The 15,845-nt window shown below is 43.5% G+C and overlaps 1 protein-coding gene across 3 annotated transcripts in view; it reads left to right on the top strand.

The window, feature by feature from the left end:
• The window catches only part of CNTFR (ciliary neurotrophic factor receptor), a 283,316-nt gene that overhangs the window by 180,704 nt on the left and 86,767 nt on the right, over positions 1–15,845 (top strand). For all 3 annotated transcript variants that reach the window (XM_072413594.1, XM_072413595.1, XM_072413596.1), the window contains one exon: positions 14,302–14,532. In XM_072413594.1, the coding sequence (XP_072269695.1) occupies positions 14,302–14,532 (231 nt within the window). The remainder of the gene's footprint in view (positions 1–14,301; positions 14,533–15,845) is intronic.

Here is a 15,845-nt window from a genome sequence, read left to right as displayed (position 1 = left end):
TGGTATTCCTATGGCATGCACATGGCACGTATATCATACTACATAGACCCTGGCACGAATCAGGGGGTCATCACTCATCTCATCCGGCATCTCAGCAGTTAATCCAGGGCTGGATTTTTTGGAGCGTGGTTTTGCGTCTTCGGAACGGCCCAGAGATTGCCATTATCCAGGAACCCAACATAAATTACTGAAGGCCTCATTCCGGGAGAAGCCCAGCCAGTGACTTAATGAGATCAGTCTCTTAAACAGTCTATCTTCATTTTACCAGAGAGCAAATGGGGCTCCTGGGGGCCATTAGTAGCCAGTTTAAGTAAAGTGAAATATACGGTAGGGTTGAAGAATTTACCATGCAGAAAGCTCAGCTCCGAAATATGAAAGGCAAATGAATGTAAAAGAAATGTTTAAATGATTCGTTTTGTCTTTGTGTTAGGCGGGGGTCCCGAGTTGATAGAATAATGTAAATGTGTGGAGCTGGGCTAGAGATACATCTTCCAGTGATGTGCCTAGGATGAGGCAGGAAGTCCACAGGAATCCCCTAAGGATGAGGCAGGAAGCCCACAGGTCCCACAAAGGAGCCATTGGCCTCACCAAGCAGTGCCAGGCCAAGAGCCCGCATAAGGCCTTCAGAAATCATCACCAAATCTAAGAGCCAATTCCACAAAGTTAGGAGGCCACCATATGGATGAGGCAGGGGGCCCGCAAATCCTTCATGGGAGATATTGGCCTCACCAAGCAGTACCAGGCCAGAAGTCATTGCCCATTCCCTTGAGGCCTTCATCACCAAATCTAAGAGCAAATTCAAAAAAGTTAAAAGACCACCTCTCCCAAACTCACCATCTCCAAACTTCAACCAACACCCACATGCCATTTGTTACGTCCATCAGTCCAACCGCTCTACATTATTGAGTCTTCCTTCCAGGTCTGATCAAGCCTGGTGAGCTGATAGAACAATGTAAATGTGTGGAGTTGGGATAGAGCTACGTCTTCCAGTGACATGCCTAGGACGAGGCAGGAAGCCCACAGGAAGCCCATTAGGACAAGGCAGGAAGCCCACAGGTCCTACAAAGTAGCCATTAGGCTCACCAAGCAGTGCCAGGCCAAGAGCCATTTCCCTCTTAAGGCCTCTAGAAATCATCACTAAATCTCAGAGCCAATTCCAAAAAGTTAGAAGACTACCACACGGTTCACGCTATTGAGATATCTCCAAACTTCAACCGACATCCACATGCCAGTGGCCACTTCCATCAGTCCAACCACTCTACATTATAGAGTCTCCCATCTAGGTCTGGTAATGCTTGGTGAGCTGATAGAATAATGTAAATGTGTGGAGCTGGAGTAGAGCTATGACTTCTAGAGATGTGCCTAGGACGAGGCATGAAGCCCACAGGTCCTACAAAGGAGCCATTGGCCACACCCAGCAGTCCCAGGCTAAAATTAAAGGCCCCCCCCCCCGTTGCTAAAAGGCAGGCTAAATCTTTACCAAATCTAAAAGCAAATTCCAAAAAGTTGGAAGACCACCAATGGTGCACGCCATTTAGATATCTTCAAACTTCAACTCACACCCACATGCCAGTAGCAACATCCATTAGTCCAACTGCTCTACATTATAGAGTCTTTTATCCAGGCCTAATTAAAAAGAAAACCTTGACTTTGGTCTAGCCAAGAAAGTCACATGAGCCATGATGTTTGGGAAGATTGGTTCTGCTCCTCAACATGCTCATGGTGGTGGCAAACATTCAGTAGGATATAGAGTCATCATGGTCACCACAGAACATTTCCAGTTGATGTGGAGACCAGGTGATCAGGACTTGTCCAGCCCGGTTTGAAGCAACCCACAGTATCTTCATAGACTAAGACATCCGTGTGGGGCAAAGGGGCTACTAATTTGACCCAAAAAGAATAAACTTTACAGGGAGTAGATTTCTTGGTGATGAGAATAATGTGCTATAACTCTGTATGGGCTACTTGTAGTCCATGGAGATTCCTATTATAGGATGACAACACTCTGTCTCTAATTTCCAGTTGTGCTCTGGAGTTGTCACCCTGACACACCTGGAGGAATCGATTCAACACATATTACTCAGGTATGGTCTGCCGTTGTGACTCATCCTGTGCAGCCATCACCGGAGTGCATGAAGGGGCTCTCCGTAAATTGGAAGATGCAGCAAAGAATGAAAGTATTTTTCTATAGAAAAGGAACGTTTTATTTGATACGCAGAGCTCATTCAGTTGGGGTTTATATCTACTTTACATAGCCCCGGTGCTTCTTCTACCCCCTCCAGTGTTTTGCGTCCCTCGTCTATCGTCTGTGGCGCTTGGTGCGCTGGCAGATTTGTGTTTAACAACCCGCTTTTACGGTTATCTTAAACGGACTGAATAATGTCCCCCATTGAAAAGCAAAGCAGCTGTGAAATATTTGCGGCACATAAAACCCAACTGCATAGGCTCAGCATTTTGTGGCTGATTCCTCTCTGCTCCACGTACTTCTTGTTAAGGGGCAATTAGGGGACACGATGGCGCAGCTCCATGCTTCGGTGGCCAATGCACAGAACCCGAACCGGGGTGACCGACTGGTCAGGTTGGGGAGATGAAGAGAAATGAAAATAGTGTGATAAAAACATTCACTGTGTGAAAATGTGAACTGGAGTTCATTTTCATTTAAGTAAACCTGTCGGGATCTCTACAGATCTGCGTGATCTGATTCCTGATATGTCACCGTATACAGAACCACTGGTAATGAAAGTCTGTATATCACTGCGGTATATGATCATAAAGATAATTGTGACAATGTCTGCCATATAATGGGATGTACAGACCGCGCCGCACTCTTGTCTTAAGGGCAACCGCTGCCTTTTATTTTTTTTGTTAGCTGTTCTGCTTTTATGAAATCTAATAATGGAATTTTATTCTTACTGCCACGGGGGGAATTGTGTCCTGGGAATGAATACGACTCACGGGGGCCTGAGATTGCCGTCTTGGCATCGGCGAGATGAAGGACGCGGCAGGTGACTCTGGCATGCTGCACACTCTGCTCTCTTAACTCTTTCAAACCTCAGATTATCCTGGGGTTGAAATAAACATTTTTAGAGGTTTGATTATTAATTATTGAAGATGCTGTAATGATTTTGGCACTCACCAGCTGGATGTTGGAATTAGGCTCCTAGTGGGAGTGTCCATTCTATTAGCTAATAGGTGTAAAATGAAAATGATTGGTTGGAACAAAAAAGAGTAAGTTTATGTTCCAGGAGAAGGGTTATAATATATATTAGTTCATTGTATTACTTTGTATTCTTCTTCCTTTGATATCATGTAACCCCCGGTACATCCTGACAAAAACAGCTAGAAGGAAATTCCATCAATGGGGTCACAGACCACAGTAAACCATCACTTGCTTTGTCCAAAAAGAAAAAAAATCATATAATTTCTGTTCACAGATTTTCACTTAGGAACAAACAGAAAGTGGGGCAGAGACATAGAACTAACCAATTGAGCAATAAAGCTGATTGGTGGAATTTAAAGGCATCACGGTGGATTTACAGGAGAAGGTGGCTCTTCGGGGGCGTCACCTATACAGGAAAGTTTATTATTGGTTAAGACAAATTTCAGAAGGCGGAGCTGCGGCAGCTTTATAGGGAATGAAGAGAGCTGTAAACTTGCAGATCCTGTTTTTTAAGAACCTGCCCTGCAGTGTGGGTGACCAATCGCCTAGCAAGGTGCCAGCCGCACCGGATTGATTGATTCCAAAGAAAGTCAGAACCATCCTTAATTTCTCCTTTACACCCTAAATTGTATTTCATTTAATGTATAGGAACTGCCTACTGGTCACCATACTCCATATGATGGACTTTGCACAATGAGTGATGGAGGAGTCACAGGAGTGTGTTTCATTCTACAGATCCTCCACTGCTTCCTTTTCTTGTGTTTCAGCAATACATTTCTTTCTTTTGCTTTGATAAATTATTTATCATCAACTTTTGCAGACCCCACAGACACGCCTCTCATTATCCCCGCCGCTATTTTTCGGTGATGTCCCCTTAAAGCATCTCTCCATCACCCCAGGAGAACGGGTCTCTTTGGATCGTCGGCCTCTCCGCATCTCTAACACTTCTCTCAATAAGCTCGGTGACAGCGTGATGAGCCCCAGCGGGATTCTGTGTTGGCGGTGAAGCTGATGAGCTGGACTTTTCCATCTTCACATCTTGACATAAAACACAGGCTGTGTCACCGAGAAGCTGCCATTCTCTTCTCACCTATTGATTGGCTCTGCCAGACATGAGCTGGCAAGAATTGAAATGGACAGCGTTAGAGCCAAGCTAATTACCTTTCAGTCAGCTACACCGCAGTGCTGATTACGTGCCGGAGGGGTCAGCGGCCATTCAGTGGTTTAACCCCTTTACCGGTAAGTTTTATTTTGTAGATGAAACCAGGGGGCCGATGGTTGGCCAATGAAAAATTGTCACTTCACAATAATGTGACCCTCATGGGCCTGTTCCATAAAGGTCAACTCCTCCCTTGCAAGGGCTGACATGAGCTCAGGGGCCACAGATGATGATCAGGGTGGCCAATTGTTTAAGGGTTCTTAGCTAATGGCTTCTCAGTCCTTCCAGCTGTAATGCCTCGGCACATGAGTTTTGCATTCTCCAGTAACTTCTATTCCCTTGATGAAGTGGGGTGGGTGAAAGTTGGGCAATGAAAAAATTGTGTATTCTAATATGGCCACCTCCTCCCTTGCAAAGCCTTGCCAAACGCATTGCTCACATTGATCCCAAGGGCCACAGGTGATGATCAGAGCGGCTGATTATTCCAAGACCTTGGGGTATGGTCACATGACTAGCAGATTGATAGTTCCTGCACATGTTGTTGGTGAATTCTGGGAAAAGGAAATGTAGATGTTATGTTGGCATTGATGGTCAATTCATTAAAATGGTATTGGGGTAAGGGTTAGTTGTTTGGGGGTAAGAACTAACGCCAGCCATTTCCAAATTTTTTATTTCTGTCCTCGTCTTGGGATAAAAAATAATGATGAACAATTACATAATTAACTAGGCCCGGGTCTGTCAAATACAGTCCATCACCTATGCCTTGTAGGAAGCCTTGTTCCTCCCTTCCCCATTTGCTGATAGCTATGACCAATTTATCCACCATCTGTCCTCCATGCAGTGCTCGTATATTCTTGACATCGGTTATTTCAGTATCTATGGTGGAATCTTCACTATACAACATCAGTATAATGATAGTAAAAGCCTGGATGTGAAGCAGCAGACAGAGCCGGTAATCTGTCACCTCTAAATATTTCCAGGGAGTACATGTCACCTTTCCAGTCCCTTCATCCAGTCGGAGGAACGTCCTGTCATTGGGGCCGCTGGGCCCTTATGGAGATTGCAGCTGTCACATTCAGACACATGAATAATAGGAATCTGGATATAATCATAGCGCATCTGACACTCACATCAGCAATGCGACTCCTCTACGTTAGCCAGGACACTTGCAAATGAGACTCCTGGGGGTGCAGGTTAGGGGCCCTGATTGCCTGATATGATTACTTGTTAGATGCATCCAGCAGTTACCTCCTTAGAGACCTACAGCTAATATTTGGCTTGTATTAGTAATATATTTTATGTGGGTATGCTGGTTCTAGCTGAAGGGGCACCAGGGCCCAGCTGACCAATACGGGAGCAAACCTAATCCTAAAGCCTAATGACACCCATTATTGAATAGATGGGCGGTATGTAGTGTGCACAGGATGTTTTCCCTAGTAAGGAGTGTGCACAGGAAGTTTCTCCCAGTATTGAGTGTGCACAGGACATTTTTCCTGGTATGGAGTGTGTGTGTAATGTTTCCCCCAGTATAGATTGTGCACGGGATGTTTCGCTCAGTATGGAGTGTGCATGAAATATTTCTCCCAGTATGGAGTGTGCATGGGACGTTTCCATGGGTGTGGAGTGTGCACGGGACGTTTCCCCAGTATGGAGTGTGCATGGAATATTTCCCCCAGTATGGAGTGTGCACGGGATGTTTCGCCCAGTATGGAGTGTGCACGGGATGTTTCGCCCGGTATGGAGTCTGCATGCAATATTTCCCCCAGTATGGAGGGTGCACGGGATGTTTCCCCCGGTATGGAGTGTGCACAGGATGTTTCCCCCAGTATGGCGTGTGCACTGGACGTTTCTCTCGGTATGGAGTGTGCATGGATTATTTCACCCAGTATGGAGTGTGCATGGAATATTTTCCCCAGTTTGGAGGGTGCACAGAATATTTCCCCCAGTATGGACTGTGCACGGGACGTTTCCCCCAGTATGGAGTGTGCACGGGATGTTTCCCCCAGTATGGCGTGTGCACTGGATGTTTGCCCCGGTATGGAGGGTGCATGGGACGTTTCCCTCGGTATGGAGTGTGCATAGATTATTTCACCCAGTATGGAGTGTGCAGGGGATGTTTCCCCCAGTATGGAGTGTGCATGGAATATTTCCCCCAGTATGGCGTGTGCACGGGATGTTTCCCTCGGTATAGAGCGAGCATGGAATATTTCCCGCAGTATGGAGTGTGCACGGGACGTTTCCTCCGGTATGGAGTGTGCAGGGGATGTTTCCCCCAGTATGGAGGGTGCATGGAATATTTCCCCCAGTATGGAATGTGCAGGGGATGTTTCCCCCAGTATGGAGTGTGCATAGAATATTTCCCCCAGTATGGAGTGTGCATGGAATATTTCCCCCAGTATGGAGGATGTTTCCCCCAGTATGGAGTGTGCACGGAATATTTCCCCCAGTATGGAGGGTGCATGGAATATTTCCCCCAGTATGGAGTGTGCACGGGATGTTTCCCTCGGTATAGAGCGAGCATGGAATATTTCCCGCAGTATGGAGTGTGCACGGGACGTTTCCTCCGGTATGGAGTGTCCTGGGATGATTCTGCCATTTATAGAATGTGTCTGGGATGGGAACAGATCCCATTATTTGGCTATAATACGGAGCCCCGGATAGATGTGTGAGGAGTTCCTCCCCCAGGGAACCGGTTGACTCTTATCTGCTCCTTCCATATCTCTTATCTCATAAAACGTCTCTGCCTGAACCAGCGCACTTGTTTCCGTTTCCCCAGAGGAGGCGAATCTGCTGCGCAGACAAGGAAAACAATTAGCCTGACAATTTGATGAAGAGATGAACAGATGTGAGCCGAGCTCAGTGCTAACCCGCCGCTGTTCCTGGAGAGATCCGCCAGACGGGGCGTCCATGGCCAAACCGGAGTCCCACAACACAACAGCCCTATACAGGGAGAACAGATACTGAGAATTACACCTGGGGTACAGGACAAGAGAAGTAGTACTGTGCAGAGTCCATACATACAGAGAACAGATACTGAGAATTACACCTGGGGTACAGGACAAGAGAAGTAGTACTGTGCAGAGTCCATATTTACAGAATAAAAACAGATACTGAGAATTAGACCCAGGGTACAGAAGAGAAGTGGTACTGTGCAGAGTACAGAATAAGAACAGATACTGAGAATTACACCTGGGGTACGGGACAAGAGAAGTGGTACTGTGCTGACTCTATACATACAGAAGAAGTTGGGATACTGAGAATTACACCGGGGTACAGGACAAGAGAAGTAGTAATATGCAGAGACCATACATACAGAATAAGAAAAGAATTACACCCAGAACCCCAGGATCCATAGCCGGCTCTCCTCTGGGCTGTATTTGCAGATTTATAGACCCAGGGGTTGCACTCTACTTCTTATTGTAATGGTGTCATTACTATTCAATCATTACTAATCCATTTACATAATTCATTAACCTTATTAGTGTGGAGTGTGCATGACACGTCTCCGGGCTAATGATGAATTAGCGGGATGTCTCCGGATCATGTGACCAGGACAAGTCATTATTATCAGGCTGCTCCGCATCTGACGCATGTCACTTCTTCCATATTACCTGGATATTGTGCTGTCACCTGATCCCTAAATATTGAGATGTTTTATAAAAATATAAATGTCAGCCATGTCTATTAGAATAATCAAATCCCTAACCGGATTGCTATATAAACTATAACCTGACTTACTGTATTTCTAACAATAATGTTAAAGAGACCCTCTCACCTGTCCATTCTGGTAATCAGAAGGAAAATGGAGTGACAGAGTCTCTTTAACCCGTATGTTTAAGTATTTGGAAGTATTAAGCTAAATCCTGAATAAAAGTCACAAATGAATGCAGTTTTATAATTATTATTCAGTGGCAAATACCAGAATCTGATTGGGTATCAGCCTTTTACCTATGAAATGTAAAATAAATGCAGAACTCTAATCCAATTATTACATAAACATGTATGCTACCTATAAGCATGGACAGCAATGTAGGAGACATTCTTCCTACTCACTACAATGCTAATGTACTGCAATTTGCAAATGGAAAATTTATAGCAGGGCTTTCCTGATAAATTAAAAGTTCTTTCATTGGTAAAAGGTTAAAAAACACTTATCTGGGGGCAGGTTCAGGACTACCTGGGCTCAATGGAAGTAAGTTAAATGATGTTGACCATTAGAATGAGGACATCCAGTGGCAGAAAAAAGTATTGCAGAGTAAATTTTAGGATCAAAGCTGGAAATTGCATCTGTTTCTGGTTTTGTTATTTAGTCTTTTAGTGGACTATTCATTTTTTTTTTTAATATGTTTTGCTTCACAGTTACAGGTTCACTTTAAGTAGTGTTCTGCAAATCATGTTCTATTGCTCTTTTCCTTACTTCCAGACACATTGTGATTGGCTGCTAGTTTAATGCCGGTTGTCTGACAGCTTTAGATAGATGGCCGGTGTGTAACTTTTCTTTTTTTCTTACCTGCGCAGGATAAAATCATTATTTCTGGATTTATTGCCTTAAGAACCCGCTTGTTTTCTGATGTTGTCACTACAAATGAAAGCTTCGGTTGCAAACAGAGAAAAAAAAAAAACAAAACCCGTCGATAAGCTGCAAATTTATCCTGGCGGCTGTTAGCAAACATCTTTTAACAATAAAACAAATTAATAGATCACTCTTCTGCATTTGTTGAGGGGGAGAAAAAAAAAGAACATTGTGATCTATTAGCTGGCAAGGACGCAAGACGTCTTATAATTAACTGAGGAAGAAAGTGAGAGATTGCGAGGACATTAAGATTATTAATTATGGCGCTTATAATATGCGCATTGCTATGAGATATTGTGCAGGCTGTGAGCCGCTGTCCTATTCACGTCAGATTAAGTGATGTTTGAAAATGATACAAAGTAAACTTTGCTTGTAATGTTTTATTTGGGTCGGGTATTTTAGTAATTAATGTATCGGCACCAGGGATGGGTAGTGCAGGAGGTCGGTATGGAGGTAACGGGAGCAAACTAGTGATCCTGGTGACAAATATTGGAGAACGGGATTGCTATGAAAAGCAAGTATGATTATTGTGCTCCCAGGTTCTCGAAATTATTTTAGGATAGCCACCCCTTAATGTAAATATAATTAATACTCATTTAATATGAACGTTGCAGTATGAAGTATACAAAGGTGATAGATTTTACGATTTCTACGCGTTCTTGTGACTCGACGCGTTTCACCTTTCTGGGTTCCTCAGGGGTATAATGAAGACGTAGTCGCAATATAGTTGATATTGGTTAGTTTCTCAAAGATGAGAGGTTCTTGTGGCACAAGGAAAGCATTTTCTTGGTTTAAGGGTTCATCTTAAAACTTTTTCTTTGAAATTATGGTCAATGTCAATAGGGGGGCTGGTAAGGATGAAGGAGGGATCAATTTAGGAGAAGGAGCATTTAGCAGGGACAGATATTCCTCATGATAATGAAAAGACAGCCAGAGGACTTTTTTCAACATTGATTTAAAAAAAAAGATTTAATTTGAACCCTTAAACCCGGAAAATATTTTTTTTGTGCCACAAGAATCTCTGTCTATAACGGGATCCCTCCTGCAGCCTTTACACCCCCTCCCAAGACTTTTTTCAACATTGACCACAATTTCAAGGAAAAGAATCTCTCGTCTTTGAAAAAGTAACCAGTATCAGCTATTTTGTGATTACATCGTCTATATAGCCCTGAGGAAGCCAGAAAGGCGAAACCCGTCTGGTCACATGACGTAGTGTATTCTTATGTACAAGTGGATTGTGTGGATTGTGATTCCTATGATTTTATAATGGGTCCTGGACAAAATCTTCAACCTTTGTATACTTCATGCTACAACATTCATAACACATGAATATTTATTAGCTCCTTTTTTGTCAGAGGAAATACTTACCTATAGGGGTGCTGAAAACTTGGAGGCTCAGCCAAGAAGAGAATGATCTGGAGCCATAAAGCATTTATGCCATTTTGCATATCCACCGCGAGGCACATCATTTTTTTTAACTCTTCCGCCCCAAAAATTTGATGGCTGGTCACTGATATGACCTTCAAATACTGCAAAATTTTCTCCCTTTTGAATTCTTTTTAGGGAATGAAACCTCAGATGAAGGAAAATCTAGAGTATGGTGGATGGTCTAAGCTAGTGGTCCTTTTTTTTTAACATGGGGGAACTCCTAAAATAACTTGACCTGGCAGCTCTGATCTCCACCACCACCTTTCCCTTCCTTCCCCCATCCACATTTTCATCCCCAAGACATCTACCAGACCACTTGTTTGGAAGAAATAGTTCTTTATCTTTGAAAACATTTCCATTGACAATTTTCATAACATTACAGAAACAAAAATTTCCATCTTTAACTATTGGCACCCCCCTGTTCTGGTCGAAGGTCCTTGAGGGCTTCCATTCCCATTCAGGTGTTCAGACATGGCAAACCAATGCAAAAATGGTCGGAAGTCCAAATAATAGACACAAGGGTCAAGTGTTGAGACCCTGAAACCTTGGAACTCAGCACAGGGATATTGGGAGCTCCTCATAATGGGCATAGCTGGTGTAAAGACCCGAAGAAAGTGCAGGGAATGGTTATACCACTTCATGGTGGTCACAGCATATGTACAGACCCAGGAACTCAACACAGGGATGGTGGACTCTTCTCATGATGGACACAGTAGGTTATCAGACCTGGAACTCAGCATAGGGATGGTGAAAGCTTCTTATGATGGCCCCAGCAGGTTTGGAATTAAGCTCAGGTATAGCGGGCACAGCAGGTATGAAGTCCCAAGGATATTTGGAAGCTCCTAGTAATGGTAATATATCATTTTTTTTATCTTCAAGAGACTGCAACAGAAACTGTTGCATGACTTAAGGTGACAATTCTTCTACCAGCTTACAAGTCTTCTACAAGACATAGGAGGTAATAGGGGAACCAAACCAGCTGGTGAGGGAGCAGGCGATCATTTCATCCAAAAGTCCAACATGCTTGCACCTTTTCCTGCACGGGCCCCTGGAAAAGTGGTGTGATGAGGTCAGTTTGACGCCCGAGGTCAGTTTTCTGCTGACAAGCACAAAAGTCATGTTACATTTTGTCGGTTGTGTCATTCTTCTTGATGATTCACTTGGTTTCTTCCCAACACATGCTGAGGACGTCCCCTGGGATCTTTGCTGACTTTATTTTCCCCCAGAGGATGATTATTCATGGAGTTTAGCAGTGAAAACAGATTAGTGTGTGGGCAGAGGTCAACCGGCGGGGTCGGGGGTCACAGGAAAAGACTTGCCACAAGAACTTCACTGTGTGACCACATTAAAAGGCCCCTAATTCACTGTAAACTATGGACTTCCTGCTCTACGAATCCTCGAGACCTCCAAATAAGTTCCAGGGGACTCGGGAACTACTAGAACGTGACTGATTCTAAAAACAGCCAAAAAGATCATAAACTGACTGGAGAGGCACAAACTGCTCATTTCTCATGGTACCTCCAGAAGCCTCTGGGGTAATCCTCAGGTTCCATGGAACACTGGTTGAGAAACACTGCATGGGCATTGGCCCATATTGGTAATTTGCCATGGCACTTAGTTCTATTCAGGTAAATGAGAGAACAATTTTCCCATTTGCTTTGTAGTAGTTTTTGTGCTGAGTCTGTTCAGGGTGTGATCTCCAGCGGCTGTGATAATGTCTCCTAGCCTCTCAAGATCGGCACAATGCCACTTTATTACCTACAGACACCACAGGACACGTTCATTCTCCTTCTGTTCCACTCTAAACTGCTTGTGTTCCAATTTTGCACAGCAGGTAAAGTGCAGTATGGATATTTGGAGAGGTTCCGGTAAATTGTTCATGGGACAGCTGGGAAGTGAAATTTTTGGTACACAATTATTGTAAATTTTTAGGTGGCATTAGCCGTGTATTTTAATAATTAGACTAATTCATAAATCCTATACTCAAGAAAGTATAGAAATTATACTCCTGAAGAAGTTAAGAAGGATTTATAACTGTGAAACGCGTCAAGTTGGAGGCGGAGAATATTAATCATACCATACGTATATTATGATATCAGGTAACAAGGTATGACAAATATGGCTGCAATCCGCTCACTGCATATATTTAAAGTGTATGTAAGAGTCCTAAATGGATGACATTTGGTGATCTCTCATCATACACATTGCCCCTGTTCCTTTTTAAATACACTACAGCAATGGCTGCATGACATTTCCCAAAGTAGGTTTCCTAATGGTAACAAAATGTCCCAATTCTTGTGCTGCTTGTGTTGAAAAAGCCACTTGTGGTCTCTACTAGAAGCTTGTATGAGACGGTCACAATGCAAGAACACAATTGTGAGCCGTAGAGCTGTCACCCTATAACATGGAGTGACTGCACAAGGACCCCCATGGTATTAGGTGACTGCACAGGACCCCAATGGCAAGACTATCAGGGACCCCTATGGCACAAGGGCCCCTATGGCATGGAGTGACTTCACAGGGACCCTCATGGTTTGGAGTGACTGCACAGAGACCCTCATGGTTTGGAGTGACTGCACAGAGACCCCCATGGTATGGAGTGACTGCACAGGGACCCCCATAGTATAGAGTGATTGCACAAGGACCCCCATGGCATGGAGTGACTGCACAAGAGCCCCCATGGCATGGAGTGACTGCACAGGGACCCCATTAGCATGGAGTGAATGTACAGGGACCCCCATGGCATGGAGTGACTACACAAGGGCTCCCATGGCATGGAGTGACTGCACAGGGACCCTTTTAGCATTAAGTGACTGCACAGGGATCCCACTAGCATGGGGTGACTGCACAGAGACCCCCATGGTATGGAGTGACTGCACAGGGACCCCCATGGCATGAAGTGAATGCACAGGGACCCTGATGGCAAGACTATCAGGCACCCCCATGGCATGGAGTGACTGCACAAGGGCCCTCATGGGATGGAGTTACTTCACAAGGACCCCCATGGTATGTGGTGACTGCACAGGGACCCCCATGGTATAGAGTATTTGCACAAGGACCCCCATGGTATAGAGTAATTGCACAAGGACCACCATGGCAAGAATACCGGGGACCCTTGTAATGACAGCTGCAGAAAAACATCATTTTAAATTGACATTTCAAAGCTTATAGAATGTTTTAATGGTTTGGTTTACATATACTTTAAGCAATTGCAGGATAGTTGGCAGACATTCCTTTGTTTCAGGCCACCTTTGCCAAACCCATAGCATAGTTGCCTGTTATAGAAGCCAGAGAATGATGTATTGGTGAATACTAGATTTCAGTTTGTAAAGAACTGCTCAATTCCAATGTAAGGGCAGCTCTGCATTAATGGGTAACTATCGCTGGTTACTGTAACTCTAATGCACAAAATGATGGAAGGAATGGAGAACCACAGATAACTATAAAGTGTATCCCAACACGTTTCGGGGATTCATCATTCATCCTTCATCAGGACTCTCAGGAGGGAAACATGATTTATTTATATTTACAGAAATTATATATTATACAAAGCAGAGACAGTTCTTTATTGTAATAAAGAGGATTAGATCATTATACCAGGGATTGTGTGAAACAAATATAGTGTCCCTCTTTCTCTACAAGCCCTATGGATTGGGAGCCTATAAAACGCGTTGGGTGTTTCTGTGATTCTTACTGTGGCAAGTAAAGAAGAAGTAGACTGTGATGCTCTCTCCCATTGACTGGTTCTTCTTCTTATTTGAAGGAAATGCCATTGTCTCCTTCAATGGGTCCAGGGCCTGGAGGTCAACAAGAATTGAATGTTTTTAGATGTTGTCCAAAGGTCATTAAAATTTTGAAGCCTTGCTTCTTCTTGATTGGTTTTATCATGTTTTGTACTTTGTCAGGTATGTTGTATTTGTATGCTCAGGTCATACGACCACCAACATATCCTATCTTTCATGATATTGTTTCTCCTTCCAGATCCCCACATCCAGTACGAGAAGATTGGCTCAGACGCGGTATTCAAATGCGGATCAGTAGACCCCGACTTCCCCGTAACCTGGACAGTAAATGGAACGGACATTGATCATTCCCATCTGAACGGATCTGCTCTTCTCTTACACAATGTCAATTTATCACACAATGGATTCTATTCCTGTTTCGAGGGATCTTCCTGGCGGCTTTGGCATCAGACCATCCTCCGAGTTGGCCGTGAGTAGATCCACATTTCCTTTACGATTTAAATGGAACCTCAGATATATTGCATTGGAAGATGAACGTACTCAGATACAAAGTCCATTTCATTGTGGAAGGTGTACCTTCATGCTTGTGGTCTTCCAGGGCAAGGCTTTGACTGTCCACTTTCTATTGGAAGGTAATGTGTGGATGGGGTGAACCAGGCTGATACATCTCTGATCACATGACCACTGCCATGGCTAATATCTGAGCCATTTAGAATTTTGGTTATTATTTAATACTTTCAAAGTTCTTTTTTTTTTTTTTTACATTCGTTTGAGATAACGATGCTTTTAAAATACATTAATTTAGCAATTATAATCTCCTGTATATAAACATTGCATTTTCTATATTCCTCCTGTGTGCAGTCTCCATGTTACCTGCAGACGAGGACTAAAAACAAGGCAGCCCCCATGTGACTGCAGACAGGCTGATTATAAACCAAGCAGTATTTACATTGCCCTGTGTACTTGTTATGTCTCAAAGCACAAAGAAAGAAATGATTCAGCTAAAGGTTACGTCTGCAGCTTTTTTATGTCCTTGGATGAATTCAGAGACCGAATGCTTTTTAAAATGTATTTTTTTAAACGGAGTTCTCTCGTGCCTTGGATCAATTCTAATGATTGCTTTCAGAGTTGTTCCAAAAAGAAATTACTTTGTGCTTTTGGCATTCACTATGGACTGATGTTGCAATATGGTGCCTGATGAGAATTTTATATCTTTTGTTGATTGTTCTTTCATATATGCACATGATACTGGAAGAGGTCAGGTTTAGCTGTGTTTTGATTGGTTCTGGCTGAACGGAAATCAGTGATAGGATTGGCTACCTGATGATGTTATTATATTCCTATACTTGATATATGAGCTGCATACTATTATTACCAATACTGGAGACTATCATGGAAGGACCTGGGTGATCTAGCAAACGTGGAATGGATCTGATCCAGGTTTGAAAACATTTGCCAATATCAGCAAATGGTTTTAAGAAATCAATTCCAGGTTTGCTGGATCACCCATGTTCTCCCATGATATCCCATGATACTCTCCAGTGTTGGAGAGCTTTTCTAAATAACCCAGTATCTCTGTTAATCCAGATTTCCTTACATGTTACAAATTTCACCCATGGATGGAGTGATCCTTTAAATGAGAGTCGGTGTATTATGCGGCTTCCTTTCTTCAAACGTTTTCCAAAGAAGATTTATTTTCGGAATAGACCCGCTGCCTTTTCAAGAAGGCATAAATATTGTATCAACTTTTTTATGAGCTCCAGTGAACTTCGCCTTAAGGTG

The sequence above is a fragment of the Pyxicephalus adspersus genome, chromosome 6 (assembly GCF_032062135.1).
Source record: "Pyxicephalus adspersus chromosome 6, UCB_Pads_2.0, whole genome shotgun sequence".
NCBI lineage: Eukaryota > Metazoa > Chordata > Amphibia > Anura > Pyxicephalidae > Pyxicephalus > Pyxicephalus adspersus.
This window is presented reverse-complemented; position numbering and strand designations above follow the sequence as displayed.